Genomic DNA, 19,275 nt, shown 5'->3' on the forward strand with positions numbered 1-19,275 from the left:
TCTCTCACCTGCCCCGTTTTAAAAGCAACTATTATAAAATTTATAATTTTAGGTAAGATATAATGCAGATGATTTTGCAGGATGGTTTTGTTGTGCTTTCTCCATTTTGCAAAATATATTTCCTTTCACAAGATTAATGATAAAGAGAAGCAAGTTAAAATTAATATCATTTGTAATGTTCACCTATATGAAGAAAAATATAGTTTTTGTTTACAATTCGGCTATTTATTTTCTCTTAATTAGCAAAACAAATCATAAAATGACTTCTGCACTGCCTTGGTTCTAATAATGGTCTAACAAGCAGCATTTTGGGTCAGATGTGATGGAAACTATTAATTCTCATTTGAGTCAACATCTTACATTATATTAATCATTGTAGGTCATTTTCTGATTTTCAACACAAAGCTGCTTGCTACAGCAGATTAAATTAGTGTGCTTATTCTTACCCCTTCTTACCATGTAATGAAAAGCATGCCATTTGTTTTTATGGTGAGCTTAACTCAGTCAAGATGGTAAAAGAACATTCATCAACAAATATTTAATGCAGGAATGTGGAATAAATTTGTAGATTAAAGAAGAATGAAATCTTAGGGAGTGTATACTCTCTTCCATGTAAAAACCCCTTTTTTCCACACACACCCCCGGTGCATGGGAAATGTTATAAAAACGTCTTTACCTCTTTTAAAAGAGTGTTATATTCCCTGCCGTGATGGATACTTGTTACTTTGGATCTTCTTCTCCAAAGGATCATTGCAGTGATTTGTTGCTGCAAGAGAAAGCTGGTTTGAAACGGATTTAATTTGATGTAATGGGATTCACAATTTCAGAACTGTTGGGGATGTGCTGATTCTGAAAACCACCCTATATGAGTGTACATGCCTTGTCCAGCTATTTGCATACATTTTCTCAAGGTTAGATGTTCTCGTGTGTTTTCCACAGACTGATTTTTAAAATAGCATTAAATTTAATTCACTGTACTGTTCATGGTGCAACCTCTGTAAATGGTGGGTTTTGCTTAGGAAATTAGGTGGTGCCAACTATGTCTACCCCCCTGCCCTCCAAATTTTTCCCCCCATTTAATAATGTCCTTCAAATGAGTATAAACCATAGGAATTTAAATCTTTAGAGCTTACTAACATCTTGGCCTTGGGTGTTCAGCACCAGCTCTGAATTTCTGTGTTTGGGCCTGATTGTTGCCCAATAACATTGACGTGAGCAGACAAAAAAAAGACAGGATGCCACACCCTTGGTTGTGATTTAATCTCTTCACAATCTGTTCTAGCAAAGCCATCCTGTTTGGAAAGTTGTCTCCACTTGAATAAACACCACTGTATCATCACTAAAGTTTTCAATTATTGTTGGAAAGAAACCATTCTCCACTTTTCAGGTATGATTCCTGAAATGGTTAATGTTGCAGTGAGCCAATCCTTGGAAATTATTTTGAAATTATTTTTATTTTGTCCAGCTTATGTTCTGTTGTAATAGAGTTAACTTCTCAATGCTGTGATCTAATCTTGAGTGCTATACTTTTAAACAGGCAGAAAAAAAAAGCTATTTGTTAAATCATATTACACAATTTATAAGCCTGAAAGCCTTGTTACTTCAGGGATACAAAAAAATTCTGTTGCAAAGCCTGTTTCTTCAGGTAAGCCACTGCAGAAATTTAGTTGCTTTATTCTTCAGAGTTCTTGTGTGAGAAAGATGTTGCACTGTATGTGGTTACACCAGTTCTAATGCAAAATAAAAGCAAGCTGATTCATTTTAACGCAAATCTAATTTGCACATTGCACAGATTAACCAGGTAATAAACCCAACGGTTTTTTTTTAATCAACCTACATCATGATTACATTATTGTCAAAGTTAGTAAAACTATTTTCAATCAGGCAAGTGAGACACTTGGGTACCACATTGCAGGATTTCTACTACGGTGGTGAAGTATCGAGTTCCTGAGGTGCTTGTCATTGTGGCCTGACATTGGAACAAGCTCCGTAGTTCTTGGCCAGCTGTGTGGGTGGACTGCTTTCTAATGGCAAGCATTCCACTGGAAGGGGTGGAAGGAAAATCTGACAATGTCCTAAGTCATCCTGCTGCAAATCCAGCTTCAGTCAGCAAGGGTGTGGTCTCTTAACTCATCGCGTAATCCCTTGATTGTATGGTACTGTTTGCCCACCAGAGTTTTAATGAAGACAGTCTAAGTTGCATGTTACTGCAAACAAGAGTGTTTGGTTTATATCATTTGTTATGAAGTAGATGGAGCTTTTTGAAGTAGATGGAACTTTTACATCCTATTTGTTGAAGTTGACTTGTTTATCGATTATAAATCATGTGCTGATCTCGTAATTTTAAAGGTGTGAGCTGAGGGTATTGAAAATTATGCATTCTTTGCTAGTTTTAATTGGAACAGAGAAGATTAGACTTTTTTTCTCAAGGGGTAGATGATTGCGCACGCATGCAAACACGAACAGCAAGAGTATGCGTGCTGGGTACAATGCATTTCATAAGCATTTGTTAAATGTATTGTTTCAACAGTGCACTTGTAGAAATAAAAATCCAGCCCACTGTTAGCCTCTTTTACTGCATAGTTTTTGTTTCAGGGAAAAACTCAAACATTTACAGAGGAAAGGTGGAAGTGCCCCATGCTATGTAAGCATTTTAGTTAGCCTCAATTTATTGAAAAAAAAAGTAAATGGCTCTGTTCAAACCTTGTTTTGCTGTATTTGCAGTTTTGCATTTTTGCATTCCAAACCCAAATGGTTGGGCTGGCTCTTTGGGTAAATATCACTCCATCCCTGTGGAATCCATTTGGGTGCAGGGTGCACATTAATACTACAGCTTTTAACGTTCATGCTTTGCAACAAAGTTAAACGATCTGGCAATCTTTTAGCTGTTGACTTAAACATTTGGCATGCTTTTTCTATATGTTGTAAAGCTCTTCTTTTGATAAAAGCTTTCATGGCACTGGGGTTGGGGGGTGGTGGTAAATATATTTGGTAGGCATGTTTAACTGGAGCAGCTAGTATTGGTCACTGCCACATCAGTTTCTAATTACAGAATTTAACTACAGTATTAATAAAAATGGTGTAATTTGATAACAAATACAAGGTGCCTCTCCAAAGTAATCTGAAGGAGGAGGTTCTGTCAGCAGTAGTGTTTGTTAAACATGTGCATCACCAACTGTGTATTGTGTGCCTGTGTTGGGACAGTATGCAAACTGGCTAACCAGAGGTGGTACAACTTTTTAAAAAAAAACAAATTAAACCATGGGCCAGATTTTCTGAGTAGTGGCAATCACATTCACATTGCTACTCTGAGATAACAAGGTGTAGAGCTGGATGAACACATGAAGACCAAGCAGCATCAGAGGAGCAGGAAAGCTGACGTTTCGGGCCTAGATCCTTCTTCAGAAATGGGGGAGGGGAAGGGGGTTCAGAAATAAATAGGGAGAGAGGGGGAGGCGGATAGAAGATGGATAGGTGGAGAGGAAACAGATAGGTCAAAGAGGCGGAGATGGAGCCAGTAAAGGTGAGTGTAGGTGGGGAGTTAGGGAGGGGATAGGTCGGTCCAGGGAGGACGGACAGGTCAAGGGGGCGGGTTGAGGCTAGTAGGTAGGAGATGGGGGTGGTGCTTCAGGTGGGAGGAGGGGATAGATGGGAGGAAGGACTGGTTAGAGAGGCGGGGACAAGCTGGGCTGGTTTTGGGATGCGGTAGGGGGAGGGGAGATTTTGAAGCTTGTGAAGTCCACATTGATACCATTGGGCTGCAGGGTTCCCGAGCAGAACATGAGGTGCTGTTCCTGCAACCTTCGGGTGGCATCATTGTGGCACTGCAGGAGGCCCAGGATGGACATGTCGTCTGAGGAATGGGAGGGGGAGTTGAAATAGTTCGCGACTGAGAGGTGCAGTTGTTTAGTGCGTAAGTGAACATCTGCTTGATGTGGAAAGCCGCCTTGGGGCCTGGGATGGGGGTGAGGGGGGAGGTGTAGGGGCAGGTGTAGCACTTCCTGCGGTTGCAGGGAAAAGTGCCGGGTGTGATGGGGCTGGAGGGGAGTGTGGAGCGGACAAGGGAGTCACGGAGAGAGTGGTCCCTCCGGAAAGCAGATAAGGGTAGGGAGGGAAAAATGTCTTTGGTGGTGGGGTCGGATTGCAGATGGCGGAAGTGTTGGAGGATGATGCGTTGGATCCGGAGGTTGGTGGGGTGGTATTTGAGGATGAGGGGGATTCTGTTTTTGTTGTTATTGTGGGGAGGGGGTGTGAGGGATGAGTTGCGGGAAATGCGGGAGACATGGTTGAGGGCGTTCTCGACCACTGAGGGGGGGGGGGAAGTTGCAGTCCTTGAAAAACAAGGAAGTCAGATGTTCAGGAGTGGAATGCCTCATCCTGGGAGCAGATGTGGCGGAGGCGAAGGAATTGGGAATAGGGAATGGCATTTTTGCAGGAAGGTGGGTGGGAGGAGGTGTATTCTAGGTCGCTGTGGGAGTTGGTGGGCTTGAAATGGATGTCAGTTTCCAGGTGGTTGCCAGGAATGGAAACGGAGGTCCAGGAAGGAGAGAGAGTTATCAGAGATGGTCCAGGTAAACTTAAGGTTGGGGTGGAAGGTGTTGGTGAAGTGGATGAACTGTTCGAGCTCCTCGTGGGAGCACGAGGCGGCACCAATACAGTCATCAATGTAACGGAGGAAGAGGTGGGGTTTAGGGCCAGTGTAGCTACGGAAGAGGGATTGTTCCACGTAACCTACAAAGAGGCAGGCATAGCTTGGGCCCATGCGGGTACCCATGGCCACCCCCTTTGTAGGAAGTGGGAGGAATTGAAAGAGAAGTTGTTGAGGGTGAGGACAAGTTCGGCTAAGCGAATGAGGGTGTCAGTGGAGGGGGACTGGTTGGGCCTGTGGGACCGGAAGAAGCGGAGGGCCTTTAGGCCATCTGCATGGGGAATGCAGGTGTATAGGGACTGGACGTCCATGGTAAAGATGAGGTGTTGGGGACCAGGGAATTGGAAGTTTTGGAGGAGGTGGAGGGCATGGGTGGTGTCACAGACATGGGTAGGGAGTTCCTGGACCAAGGGGGAGAAAATGGAGTCAAGATAGGTGGAGAGGAGTTCAGTGGGGCAGGAGCAGGCGGAGACAATGGGTCAACCAGGGCAGTCAAGTTTGTGGATTTTGGGAAGGAGATAGAAGCGGGTGGTGCGTGTTGGGGAACTCTGAGGTTGGAGGCTGTGGGTGGGAGGTCACCTGAGGTGATGAGGTTGTGGATGGTTTGGGAGATGATGGTTTGTTGATCAGGGGTGGGGTCATGATCAAGGCGGCGGTAGGAGGTGGTGTCGGAGAGTTGGCGCCTGGCCTCGGTGATGTAGAGGTCAGTGCGCCATACTACAACTGCGCCTCCCTTGTCTACGGATTTTATGGTGAGGTTGGGATTGGAGCAGAGGGCTGCTTGTTCTGTGGGGGAGAGGTTGGAGTGGGTGAGAGGGATGGAGAGGTTGGGGCAATTGATGTCACGACTGCAGTTGGAGATGAAGAGGTCGAGGGAGGGTAGGAGGCCTTGGGGTGGTGTCCAGGAGGAGGGGATGTGTTGGAGGCAGGAGAAGGGGTCAGTAGGGGGAGGGTTAGGCTCATGGTTAAAGAAGTAAGTGCGGAGGCGGCGGAAAAACTGTTCAACATCCAAGCGTGAGCGGTATTCGTTGATGTTTGGGTGGAGGGGGACAAAGGTGAGCCCTTCACTGAGGACTGACCGTCCCTCTCAGTAAGGGGGAGGTCTGGGGGGATGGTGAAGACTCCGCATGATTGGGTGCTACAGTCTCCTGTGGAGGTGGTGGGCGGTGTGGCGTCAGTGGTGGGCGGAGCGACGGCGTCAGCGGTGGGGGGAGCAGAGTCTGTCAGTAGATCCTGGATGTTGATTGCGGTGGCAGCAGTGGTGTCGGCAGGTGCGTCCTCAGTGTCTGTGGTGTTGGCCTCAAACGCTACTCTGCTACGTTGCTCCTTTTTAATTTTTGAGGCAGTGCTCCACACTTCTGACACAAGATTCTGATCAGGACTCATTCAAAAGTGTGGTGTGCTTTAAATCTGACAGGTCTATCACAGTGCATCCATGTAAAGTAAACCATGTTGTACATTTTGCTGAATCCTGTGATTTTAAAGGACACCGATAGCTCCTGTGAAAAGGTAAATATATAAAGTAAGTGTGGGATTAGGAGGGTAGGATGACAGGTAAGGTGTAGCATGCTGCAGTCCAAGATGAGAATGGTACCAAATAAGTGATGGAGTATTTGGAGTACGTTGGGATGGAAGGTGGTTATTGCATTCAAGGCCATGGGTGTTGGGAAGATTTGGTCTGTGATGGAGAATGGAGTCAGTTTGAGGGGAGAGAGAGGCTCCAGGGAGTGGATCTGGTGCTGCAGATGAGATGTCTTCTGTCCTGTGGGATATTCGGGTCTCAGGTCCGTGGGGTGGGGGATTGCCAAGGGGCAGGGATGGTATTAGGTCCCATGCTGCAAAGTGGCATTGGGGTGGGGAGGTGTGGATTCTTGTGGGGGCCACTGTAGTATCCTCTTAGTATTAGTGCACGGAAGTATGGTATTGTTTAATGAAGATTAAAATTGAAGACTGATTTATCTTCAGCAATTTTTCAGTCCTAAATGTGCACGTTTTCTTTAGCCTGGATCTTCATCTTGAGAATATAAGAAGGGGATTGGTATGACAATGATCTTAAACTAGTCTGAATTTTAAGCCAGCAGTTGCGACACTGGAACATTAGACTCCCAGTTGGAGCGATTGGAACTGAACTTTATCTGCTTGCCAGTTTTGGTGGAATTGTCTAGACCACTTCCTGCAGAATTACCCATTGCTGCACATGGTAATAGGGAGTGTGCTGGTGTGACAGTTCCTGCACTTGAGAGCAAGGAACAATCTGGCTATGAGGAAATTTAATTGAAAAAAGGGAAGCAGTAGAGAATTTATTAAGTCAATCTGTCATCATTGTTCCTATTATACAATTTTTTCCCTAGTTTTTGCTCCTTTTGATCTCACTGGATGCAAAGTCTAATTGGCCATGGATCTGTATTTTAATGGTCTTAGACCAGCAATGTAAAAGTTGTTTTTTTCCCCATTCCTGGCTACAGTTTAATCAAACATTGAGTGCTATGAAACAATTAAAATATTTTTTTAAGTATCTCCTAAATAAGAGTTTTGACCTTATTCCAAATGTTATGTTGTGACTTTTTTTAAATGTTAGCTTTTAAACTTTGCCAAAATTATTTTTTATTTTGAAGTATAAATGTCAAAACCCTTTACCCATACTGGCTATGAGAGAAAAATAATTTCTTTACTTGTAGATGTATAAATAAACCCTTTATGCACTTTCAGGCATGTTTGCATTTATGATCCTGCCAGAGTCAACTCCAGATAAAGCTGTTGTTAATATTTAACCAGTTAGTGATACAGAAGTACTAAAATATAACTTCATTTAAATCATGTGGCTGTTTTAGATGCATTCTTTCACTTGTTGAAGATATTAGTGACAATAGTAACAAACTCTTAAAACATCAATGCTGTAATCAATATTTCTGACTTTTAATTGTCCTCTAAAATGGCCTGAGAAGTCGATCAGTTGTAGTCCGGAAGTTGAAGCACCGCCACCTTCCTGAGGACCGCTAAGGTTGGGCAACACAGCAACACCCACAACCTATGAATGAATAGAACACTTCATTTAATATCTGTTATCAATCCCGACGGATAATGGTTCCTAATTATAAATTTTAAAACGTTCATTTCTGAGATGTGGACTTCATTGCCTATCCTTAATTGAGACTCTGGATTACTAGTCTAGTGGCATTACCTTGCATCTTTTGCAAATTATTGTATGTCTGTATATTCTCATTGTCAATCCTTTTGAGGGGGTACAATTTTTTTGCCATCTTCTTTGCCCATGAGATTTTGAAAGCTTTCTCCTCACCAAGGAAAATCATCTCAACCTCTTCAATCTATCTTCAGAACTGAAGTTTTTCATCCCTGGAGCCCCTCGGAAACCTCTTCTGCATTCTCCAATGATTTAAATCTTTCCTAAAGTACGATACCCAGAACCGTACACAATACTCCACCTGATGCCAAACTGGTATCTTATGCAAGTTTGGCATAACCTCCTTGTTCATGTATTCTGGACAATTCTTACTGCATGCTTTATTAACTGGTGTCTCTACCTGTCCTATCACTTTGTGACATGCGTACATAGTATTGTAGATATCCCTGTTCTGAACAGGCTTTACACTGGCATTCTTTATTTTACACTGTATATCCATGTTCTTTCTACTGAAATATATAACGTTGCATTGAACTTTACCTATCTGCTCACTTCTTCAACCTGTCAATGTCCTGTTGTAATTTTATACCGTACTCCTCACTGGTTACATTTCTTTCAAGTATTATATTGTCCGAACATATCAAAATTGTCCAGTGGACACCAGGATCTGGCTCATTAATATGTCAGGGAAAACAAGTTATCCAAAATCAACCCCTGGGGAACTCCACTACACTCCTTCCTGCAGCCCACAAAATATCCATTAAGCATCACTCACTGTTTCCTCAGTTCTGAGGAAGGGTCACTTGACCTGAAATGTTATCATTGATTTCTTTTCATAGATGCTACCATTTGCCATCAAATTGGCTTCTGTAGCTGAATCCTTCTATGTAAAAATAAGATCATCTTTTATTCTTGTAAATTCCTGCGTGTATTAGATCAACCTGATCTTCCTTTCCTTATAAGTTAGCACATTCATTGCAGGAATTAGTTGAGGGAACCATCTGAGCTGCTTCCAATGCAACACTATCCTTTCTTCAATAAGGAGATGTGATCTCACTAAGATCCTGTACAGTGGCAGCAACAGTTTGCCAGTCTGTTCTAAGTTTCCCACTGAGCGTTTCCAGCAATCTCTATTTTCATTTCTGATTTACAGCATCTGTAGTTCTTTCAAACTTTACTCACTGTTTCCTCTTCCTCAGTTTTGCTGTACATTGCTGCTGTCCTGTTTTATTCTGGGAGCTATAACTTTTTGTCTCAAATCTGCTGTCTGGTCTGAATCAACTTCCTTTTGGAAGTCTGCGTACACCACATCATCCCATTACCCTTATCAACTTGCGTTATGTTTCCAGTATTTCCCCACCAATCTTCAGTTCCTATCTATCTGGTCCAGCTTTGCCTTATTGAAATCTGTTCTGCCTCAGTTAATTATTCTCACTGTAGGTTGTTTTTGTTCTCTTCCACCCTTATCCAACACCTAATGACACAATGGTCACTGGTCACTGAAACATTCTCCTACTGATATTTGACCCATCTTCTTCCCAAGAACCAGATCTACCAGTGCCTCCTTTCTTATGGGATTACACATGTTTTGCTGTAGAAATTCTCCTGAACTCAAATAGGAATGCATGCCTCTCACTGCTCTTGATGATATTGCCAGCAGACTATATTTGGGTAATTGAAGTTTAGGTAAGTACATGAATGCATACCTATATTTAGATGAGTACATGAATAAGAAATATTTGGAGGAATAAGGGCCAAACGCAGCCAGGTAGAACAAGTTTAGTTTGGAATTATGGTTGGCATAGACTGGTTGGACTAAAGAGTCTGTTCCATGCTGTATGAGTCTGTCTTTTAAATGTTGTAATTGTACTCGCCTCTACCACTTCGTCTTGCAGTTTGTCCCATATATGCATTACCCTCTGGAAAAAGTTGCCCCTCAGGTTCCTATTTAAATCTTTCTCCCCCTCCCCTTAAACCTGTGCCCTTTTTTAGTTTTGGACTCCCCTACCCTGGGGAAATGACCTTGGCTATTAATATTATATATGCCTCTCCTGACCTTTATAAACCTCCAACCTTCAGCCTCCTATGCTCCAGGGAGGTCTATCCAGCCTCTCCCTATAAATCAAATCCTTCAACCAGAAAGGAAAAACTGATTAATGGATTGGACACAGTGCTTCTGCATTACTTGCCTAGTTCTCTCTGACTACCTTGTCACCAGTTCCTCATTTGCCTGTATACCCCTAGCCTGTTGTGTGACCACCTTTCTATATGTTATCCATGTAGTTCTCTGCCTCGTGGATGACCATAGTGACTTAACTACCACTCAGCCTCTAAAACCCTAACACCAGATTATGCAGGAAGTGTTACTGCCTGCACAAGTATTCATAAATCCCCATGTACTACAGGCTGACTATTCCTCTTAGCCAAGCTGCCTTGCCTTAATCTGAATCTTCCTTTAGTACTGTTTGCTATGAGCTTATTTTCTTGTGCAAGAGTATTTTAAAAATCTGTTTTTCAATCCATCGGTTAGCTGGATTGGCCATGCTAAATTGCCAATAGTGTCTAGGGATGTGCAGGCTAGGTGGATTAAGCATGTTCCCATGCAGAGTTACAGGGGTAGGGTCGAGGTTGGATCTGGCTGGGATGCTCTTCAGAGGGTCGGTGTTGACTCGATGGGCCGAATGCCCTATTTCTACAGTGTAGGTATTCTTTCATTCTATGAAAATTTCTGGACTCTGACAGTCACTAACAGCAGCTGCTCATAAAGGAACATCTCCTGCATCTATTTCCCTCCCTCACCACCACCGCATACACTGAACTCCCCACTCAGCAACCTTAACTTGTTATAATAAACCTTATTGAAGGCACCTCTCTTTCCCCCATGCCTCAAATTCCCCAAGTACTTTTCTATCTCATCTCACTCTGGTATTGTTGCACAGCACATGCCTTACTTGTGACTGAAGGCACTGGATTCTGCAATTGCCCTGGATACTATTACTATGAAGGGCACACTTTCTCAAACTCCCCCCTCTCCTGAGGCATGGTGACACACAGGTTAAACAGTCACCAGTCATTTCTCTCTCATGAGAGAGCAGCCCTACAGTGTCGTAAGGCTGTGGTGATTTTACCTTTTGTGGGCCCATAGAACATTCCAGCAATAGTATTTGTGCTATTGAACCTTGTGCTTCAGAACTTGATATCTGTCTAGCCAAGCTGGTCCAGTACAGCTGGAACACTGGCAGCTACCTGACAATTTGGGCAGCACAGTGGTTCAGTCGTTAATGCTGTTGTCTCACAGGTTCGATTCCAGCCTCAGGTGACTGTCTGCAGAGTTTGCACATTCTCAGTGTCTATGTGGGTTTCTTCTGGGTGCTCTGGTTTCCGCCCACAGTCTAAAGATGTGCAGGTTAGGTGGATTGGCCATACTAACTTGCCCATAGTGTCTAGCAATAAGCAGGCTAGATGGATTAACAATGGGAAATGCAGGTTTACAGGGATGGGGTGAGCAGGTGGGGTCTGGGTGGGATGCTCTTCGCAGGATCGGTGTGGATACACTGAGCTGAATGGCTTGCTTCCACATTGTAGGGATTCTATAATTCTAATGTGGAAGATTGCCCAGGGTATGTCTTGTGCGTAAAAAGCTGGATAAATCCAACTTGGCCAGTTACTACTCTCTCTCTGTCTATTCTCAGTCCTCAGTGACAGAGGGAGTTATCAATAGTGCTACCAAGTAGTGCTTGCAAAGAAATTATCTAACTCACGACACTGAGTTCGTACTTTACCAGGGCCTCTCAGTTCCTGACCTCATTACAGACTTGATCCAAATATGAGCAAGAGAGCTGAACTCGAGATGAGGCAAATAGTGACTGCCCTTGACATAAAGGCAGCATTTGACCTGAGGATAATGTCAAGGAGCCCTTGCAACAGTGGAGTCCATGTGAGTTGGGGGTAGAATGCTCAATGTTGCTTGGAATCATCCCTAGAACAAAGGAAGATGGCTGTTGCAGGTCAGTACTCATAGCTCGGATGCATCCCTGCAGGTGTTCCACAAGATCGTATTCCAACCCAACCATTTTCAGCTGCCTCATTGATCATCTTCATAAGGTCAGAAATGAGGATTCCCGCTGATGATGATTGTGGAATGTGCTGTCATGGAGGGTGATGAAGGCAGGTGCTCTTGCAACATTTAAGAAGCATCTGGATGAGCACTTAAAATGCCAAGGCATAGTTGGCTATGGCCCAAGACCAGATAAATGGTGCTACTATAGTTTGATGTTTGTTCGTCGGCTTAGACGTGGTGGACCGAAGGGCCTACTTCTATGCTATATTACTCTATTTACCACTCTTCAGATATTGAAGCAGTCCGTGTCACTATGTAGCATGACCTGAACAGCATTTAGGCTTGGGCTAGTAAATGGCAAGTAATGTGTGCAAAATATGCTCCAGACAATTAATATCTTCATTAATAGCTCCGAGTCCCCAACATCTGTCCATGGTATACCAGCCACGTGCCTACATGACTGCAGCTCCAAAGGTACTGAAAGCTTGACACCATCCAAGACAAAGCAATTCCTTGAATGACACCCCATCTACCGCCTTCAGCATTCATTCCCTTTACCACCAATGCAGTAGCAGCAGTGTGTACCATCCACAAGATGCAATGCAGGACCTCACTGTGGTCCTTTGACAGCACTTCCAAACCTCTGACCTCAACCACATCGAAGGACAAGGGCAACAGATATGTGGGAACACCACCACTTGCAAGTTCTCTTTCAAACCACAACCAGCCTGACTTGAATCTATGTCATTGTTCCTCTATTGTTACTGAGTCAAAACCCTGGAACTTCCTTCCCAACAGCACCAACTGTACCTACATCCCAAGGATTCGCTTTGGTTCCAGAAGGGAGTTCATCATCACTGTCTCCAGGGCATAAGGGAATGAACAATAAATGCTGACCTATCCAGCGATGCCTACGTCACCTGAATGAATGGCCTCAGTTCAGCATAGCATAAGAACATTTTCACCTTTTTTTGCATTCTCCTTCACTTTTCTCCATAACCCACACTTCTGTTTTCAGATACATTTATACTCGAATCAAAGCAAAATACAGCGGATGCTGGAAATCTGAAACAAACGCAACGTGCTGGAGAAACTCAGCAGATCTGGCAGCATCTGTAGAGAAAGTGACAGAGTTAACATTTTGAGGCTGGCATGGGTCAACTTTAGAATTATCTAAGGAAGAGTCATACAGGATTTGAAATGTTAACTCTGTTTCTCTCCCAGCGGTTGTTGCCAGTCCTCTTGAGTTTCTCCAGCATGTACTTTGTTTCACATGTTACACTTGTTTACATGTTTTACCCTAAGAATGCGTCTCTGCTTAGTAATTGCAATTATCTGATTATTTGCATTTTGATATAAAATGTATGTACAACTGATGTCTGTCACTTAGTTTTTTTGTGAAATTCTTGCATTTAATGCAGTTATGAATATTTAACCATCACATTCAAGCAATTACTTGCTGAATATGTTTTAATATTATATTTCATCAATTGGACTGTCGCTTCAGCTTATTTGCATTCAGTTGTAAATAGTATTTCCTTTTCATTCAGACTGATGCAGTTTCACTTTTGGTTTCTAAGACCTATAGTATTATTTATTGCCTGTGCTTGATTTATTTTCCCTGTGGTATTTTAAGACATGAGCTAATATGTTCACTTTGATCAGAATAGTATTTAATGTTTAATTTAAATCCAGTAATTCTTTCACTTTTGTCTTCAGTATTCAGTTTGTGATGAATCAGGTTGCCACCCTTGATTTGATGCCTGTGGTGTTGCACAGCCTCATTGACCAAGGCTAAACTCAAAATGAGCTTTTAAAACACCTTCCACTAGTCCCAAGCAAAGAGTTTGGGAAGTGCAACCCTTGAAATCACAAGAGTACTCGGGATTCACGCACACGCAAACCTGGAACAGTGGTCCTCCCTGCTAATGAATATGGGTGGTGTGCACCCATCAGCACCCACTCCATGTAGCAACTGATTCAGAGATCAGCTGTGAGGCAAAAGTACTCAACTTAATAGTTTGATACTAAAAATACACTGACTGTAAAAGTCTTTTTGTCCAAAGCTGTTGAGTGGAACACATTTCCTCCGCCTGCATTTCTTGTTCAGATTTTGATTATTTAACCTGGTGGTACTTAAGACTGACAAATGGATAGTTTAAGCAAGCCACACAATAATGGATGGACATTACTGGAGCACATGCCTGTGAAATATGTTACTGATTCTGTTATAATTAAGCAAATAATACAATGTCCTGCCAAGAAATTGGATTATTGATTTGTACTATGTACTTTCAAAATCTTATTGTGTAATATTTTGGTATATAGTCTAGAAATCGTAGGTTATTTCTGTTGGGCTTCATTGTTGTCATACAGAAGTATGTCTTATTACTATCACAACAGTTGTATAGCTATCATCTGTTTATAGGGGGACACTGGTTTGCTTGGTTGGCAAGACTGACCCTGAAGCCGGTTTGATCCATCTACCTGTTGAAATTGTTTGTGACATGGCGTATGATAGAGTGCTACAAATGGTGCTAATCACTGGGGCGCATGCTTAAGGAGGAGCCACGGCACTTTGGCCACCTATCAGTACTCAAAATGCATGGGAACAGAGGGAAAATGCATCCTCAGAATGTCTGAGAAAACTCAAATCATGGGAATGCCACCAGTTAAATAGATGAAATCTTTGAAGGGGTGCTGTTCGAATAGCAGGATGGATCTCTCCTGCAGTTGGCTGCTGAGGAATTCTATAGTGTGATCCGTGGTTGGGTATAATCAAAGTATTGAAAAGGAAGTTAAGTGGTGGCTTGAAAAGGAACGATGCACAGGGTTAATAGGGGGAAGATGAAAGAACAGTGCTTGGTCAGATGCTCGATAAGAGAGTCAGTGCAGACATGATGGACCAAAAAGCCTCCAGCACTGTAACAATTGAAGGGGAGGGTTAAAGGACCCTGGAGCTAGAAATAGCAGAGCTGTGATTCTTCTCCTTGGCCTTGATTCAGGAAGGCATGCCTTTTTGCCTTGTCCCAGACTTGATGAGTGATATCCCTCATGCTATTTATAACAAATTGTTGCTCTTTAATGGTAAGGGATGCCTATGGTTCTTTGTGACTTTACCTTCTGGAGTTTGTATGTTAGGAGTAATTCATCATTCTGCAGTTGCCCTGTGTTGCTCAAAAACTAACATTTAGGCATGCTCATTATTAGTTAGCATTCACAGGGTTAAATTATAAAGGAAGTAGAATATAGCTGCTGCCTGTTTGACAGAATCTGCGCTGTTTACTTTCCCCACCCCCATTCCGTCATTACCTTCTGTGGTTCCCTTTCACTGCTCGGCGTCTGTAGATGTAAGTGTTCACAGATGTTAGTGAAACATTCACTGAATTACTGTATGTCCATTTTCTTGCAGATAAGGAAACTGAAGGTTGTGACTGCCTCTTATTTATTTTAGAGGGAAATAATGTTAGTCCTGAATGAATAGGTGCAGTAGAGTTAATAGAAGTACACATCGAGTTAATAGAAACGCAGTCTGTAGAGAGGAGTTTCCAATCAGTTTGAAGCCAGGAGTACAGTACCTCTATATAGCAGTTAGGGCTGGTCGCATTGGGTTGAGGCATTTTCAATATAGAGAGCATAGTGTCATCTGGCACACTCAGCCATTTATGAGATACATCAGACTATTGGACTATTGCCCAGAATATTGCCGCAATACTTGTTGCGATTGGCTGTTCCCTCCATCAAGCATAGTTTCACGAGGAAGGCCAACTCCTCTTTTTTTTAATCTGCAATAGCATGGCTGACTGCAGTATGCTGCCTTGTTAATTCTGCTTCCGTTCTCATCTTGAGTACATTGAAAGTGTTCAACCGCTTCATGCAATAAAGTAGTGCTGGTTCAAGTGGAGTAAAAGTTATTGTACTAAAACATAATGTTTGCTTTTTTTTTAATTTTATCAACAGGTCCTTGATAAAAAGTGCCTTTTCTGGAGTCTGTGTTACTTGGATCTGCTTTTAGGTCTGTCTGCTCTTCTGAGATTTGTTTGCTGCCAATTAAACAAATGTCTGGCCTACCGTGCAACTGAAAACGGAAAACGCCTCTGCCGCATCTTCAGCTGCTTGTCTCCTTTTCAACTGTCCGTAACATCAAAACTGGAGCGAACTGATACACGAGGAACTAAATCAACGTACAAAGAGCGGAGTGCACTGACGACAGTAAAATCACTAGCTGGTAGAGACTTGAGAATGATTGATTAGTATTAATCATATTGCATCAAAATAACTTTTTAATAAAAGCAACAAAGTGCTGCATTTGCAAACGTAAAATATAAAACAGCCAGACGTGCCACCAACAAGAAGAGGTGAAAATCCTGTGTCGGAAGGCCGCAAGTCCCAGTCGGTGACTGATCATTTGCTGACTAATTGTCTGTTTTAATGTTGACTAGCAGCCAGAAAAGCAACTCTCCAGCAGCATTTTATGAAGTAATCTTCTGCTTTTATGATCATTAAAAATCATTCGTATATTTTAAGGAAAGAGAGCTATATTTTTAATTTTATTTCTAATAACTGCTGCCTTCTTTACCCAAGAATCCTGATATTGAGCTGTTCTGAACCACGTTTCACTTCAACGATTTATTATGGCTGTAAATGTTACTCCAGTACGTGATACAAAATGGCTGACGTTAGAAGTGTGCAGACAGTTTCAGAGAGGGACATGTTCACGCTCAGACCAGGAATGCAAGTTTGCACACCCACCAAAAAGCTGTCAGGTTGAAAATGGGCGAGTTATTGCATGCTTTGATTCCCTTAAGGTAAGGAATTTTAACATCAAGCTTTTCAATCATGCAGTTTCTAATTTTGTGACACAGAATTCATTGATCTGTTCCAAAAACTTTGGTGATTGTAACTGCTTCTTAGAATTATGCATTCACATAAGAAATTGACCATTTTTAACTGTGTATATTGACAGATTCTGTGTTTAAAATAAGCGCCTGCTAGTAGGAATATTTTCATGGTATCTTTAGGTGGCCATGTAAATGTTTTTAGGTGGCATTTACATTATTACTTGCCTTTTTAAAAATTAAGATTATCATGATCACCTATCACTTGTACTACTGTGATTTAAAAATCTTCCTCTATTAATATAATTAGTTATATCTTCTTGAGTTTAGGCACCTTTCATTTCCCTGTGTGAAAATATGTTTTGAAAGCAATGAAATTTCTGCCCTTCAAAGTCCCATTCTATCTTGTTCAGCTGCATGAACTGCTTCCTACCTTCATTCCAGTCTATGCATTTTACTGTCCACCTACACCAAAATCTCTCTGACCCCCCACCCCACGCCTGATTTCTCTACTCTCTTATCCTTGCTCAGTCTTGGTCTTCTCATAAAATTGACTGAGTCCCTCAGCTTTGTTATTGCTCACAGCCCCTCTGCACTCGATCTCCAGTCAAATGTAAGACTAACTCTGACCACTACTTGGTTGGTCTTACAGCTAGGTTTTAACATTCTCAATCCCATTGTCTTCCTCATGGGCAGCATGGTGGCTCAGTGGTTAGCACCGCTGCCTCGGAGCACCAGGGCCCTGGGTTCAATTCCACCCTCGGGCAACTGTCTGTGTGGAGTTTGCATATTTTCCCTGTCTACGTGGGTTTCTGCCAGATGATCTGGTTCCTCCAGTGTGTAAGTGAGGTGGATTAGCCATGGGAAATGCAGGGTTACAGGGAAAGGGTAAGGGGATGGATCTGGGTGGGATGCTCTTCAGAGGGTTGGTGTGGACTTGTTAGGCTAAATGGCCTGTTTCTACACTGTAGGGATTCTATGATGATTCAGTGATCCTATGTTTTGTTTGGGAAAACTTCCTCGCCTGGTTCCTTCATGATTTTCCTTACCAACTTTTTTTTTTTCCCACCATGATCTTTCAGTTGTTGTAGGCTTATTAAACTGGTCATGTAACTTTGAAATCATCTTTTTCCATCAAAACAACAATTCTTTTATTCATATTATGTGAGCATGTGCACATGCAAATATATGCCCTCTTCACTATTCAAAATAGGACAGCACACATTTTTGTTTCTAATGACAAATAACTAAATGTCATCAATCTAAAGATCTGCTGAACAACACAACAGCCTCCCTGCTGCCTAAGTCACTACTCAAAGCTCTCATAGATGGAAGGATACTTTACTTTTCTACATAGCTAATTACTTCATCAAACCTCTTCCTATGTCTGCAGCTTTATTTCCAATGCCCAAGATTAAAACTGTCCAATCAGCTTCCCTCTCCTACTCCATCCAAGTCTCCTGTTTTTCCAACCCCTTATTGCAATTTTTTTTTCCTCCCATCACCACTATTGTTTTTTCAAACTAATTCTTCTATAGAATCCATCTCCTGCTCCCAAGTTCCTCCTTCAATTTGCTGCCACTCCTGGCCCTGTACTAGCTAATACTGCTCTTGGCTCCCTTGCTTTTAAGCACCATCTTTTCCCTTCAGTATTGCTGCCATTAAACCCATTTTGCTAAAATATCTTGCCTTTGACACATCCATTGCTCATAATTCTATGGAAAAAAACACTAGATTTATTGTCATTTCATGATTCCCTAACAGCCTTAGTATTTTGATCATGGTGTGCCCTGTTCCTTCTCTTCTGTCTTAATATCTTTTGCAGTAATCAACACCAGTTACTTATGATAGCACATTTTCCTGTCACAAATTCCTCCCTTATGTTGTTCTAGTTCTGCATTTCTGGATAAAATTAGCACATCTTCAGCAATAGTTTCTCTTTTCTTCACTGTATTATCTTCTGGATTCTTAAAATCTGATCCTTACCCTTGTCTTCCTTTTCCTTTTCCAGAATTTTATGCTGACCCTTGATGGTGACACCTGTTCACATGAAGTCAGCTTCCACATACATGCTAATGATATCACGTTGCATCTTTATACCAGTTCCCTTGATCCTGTCATCACTTCTGTGCTGTCAAACTGCCTATCTGATATCAAATATGAAAACCTTACTTTTTTTTGAAGACAGGAAAACCAAACCCAATCATTTGATGCTCACCACAAACTCAGTCTTTAATGCTTACTTTATCTTATCCTTTGACCTCTACCTTTTGATTTAACAAATCATTCTGCTTGATCATGAACTCAGCTTGGAATTCTGCATTATCTCTGTCACTGTCACTGAAACTATTTATTTATACCTGAGCAGCTTTGTTTGTCTCTCTTTCCCTACTTTATCTCTTGCAGTGCCAAACTTCCTGTCAATGGCTTTGGCAATTATGAACTTGGTTTGTTCTGAAGTTTTTCCCTGCAGGCTTTTCTTTAATTGCACTCCATAAACTCCCAATTTATCCAAAATGTAGTTGTGTAACCAATACTGCACAATGATCATTGACGAGTAGAGCTCTTGTAACACAGTGGTAATATT

The 19,275-nt window shown here is 42.1% G+C and overlaps 1 protein-coding gene and 1 long non-coding RNA gene across 11 annotated transcripts in view; one reads left to right on the plus strand and one right to left on the minus strand.

Moving 5' to 3' along the window:
• The first annotated feature begins 1,292 nt into the window (after positions 1–1,292).
• Positions 1,293–19,275, plus strand: part of mbnl2 (muscleblind-like splicing regulator 2) — an 88,270-nt gene continuing 70,287 nt past the window's right edge. For 7 of the 10 annotated variants that reach the window (XM_048597705.1, XM_048597707.1, XM_020527387.2 and 4 more), the window contains exon 1: positions 16,426–16,658. In XM_048597705.1, the coding sequence (XP_048453662.1) occupies positions 16,485–16,658 (174 nt within the window). In that variant the 5' untranslated portion in view covers positions 16,426–16,484. Of the gene's footprint in view, positions 1,388–15,632; positions 16,659–19,275 lie in introns of those variants that run through there. The other 3 variants (XM_048597702.1, XM_048597701.1, XM_048597700.1) reach the window with 3 other exon arrangements.
• LOC125483279 lies at positions 7,544–15,633 on the minus strand. Its single transcript, XR_007262232.1, has 2 exons — positions 15,163–15,633; positions 7,544–7,676 (listed from the first exon to the last, which is right to left on the minus strand). It is a non-coding gene; the product is annotated as an uncharacterized LOC125483279 (long non-coding RNA).

The sequence above is a fragment of the Rhincodon typus genome, chromosome 6 (assembly GCF_021869965.1).
Source record: "Rhincodon typus isolate 14 chromosome 6, sRhiTyp1.1, whole genome shotgun sequence".
In the NCBI taxonomy this organism is placed as follows: Eukaryota; Metazoa; Chordata; class Chondrichthyes; order Orectolobiformes; family Rhincodontidae; genus Rhincodon; species Rhincodon typus.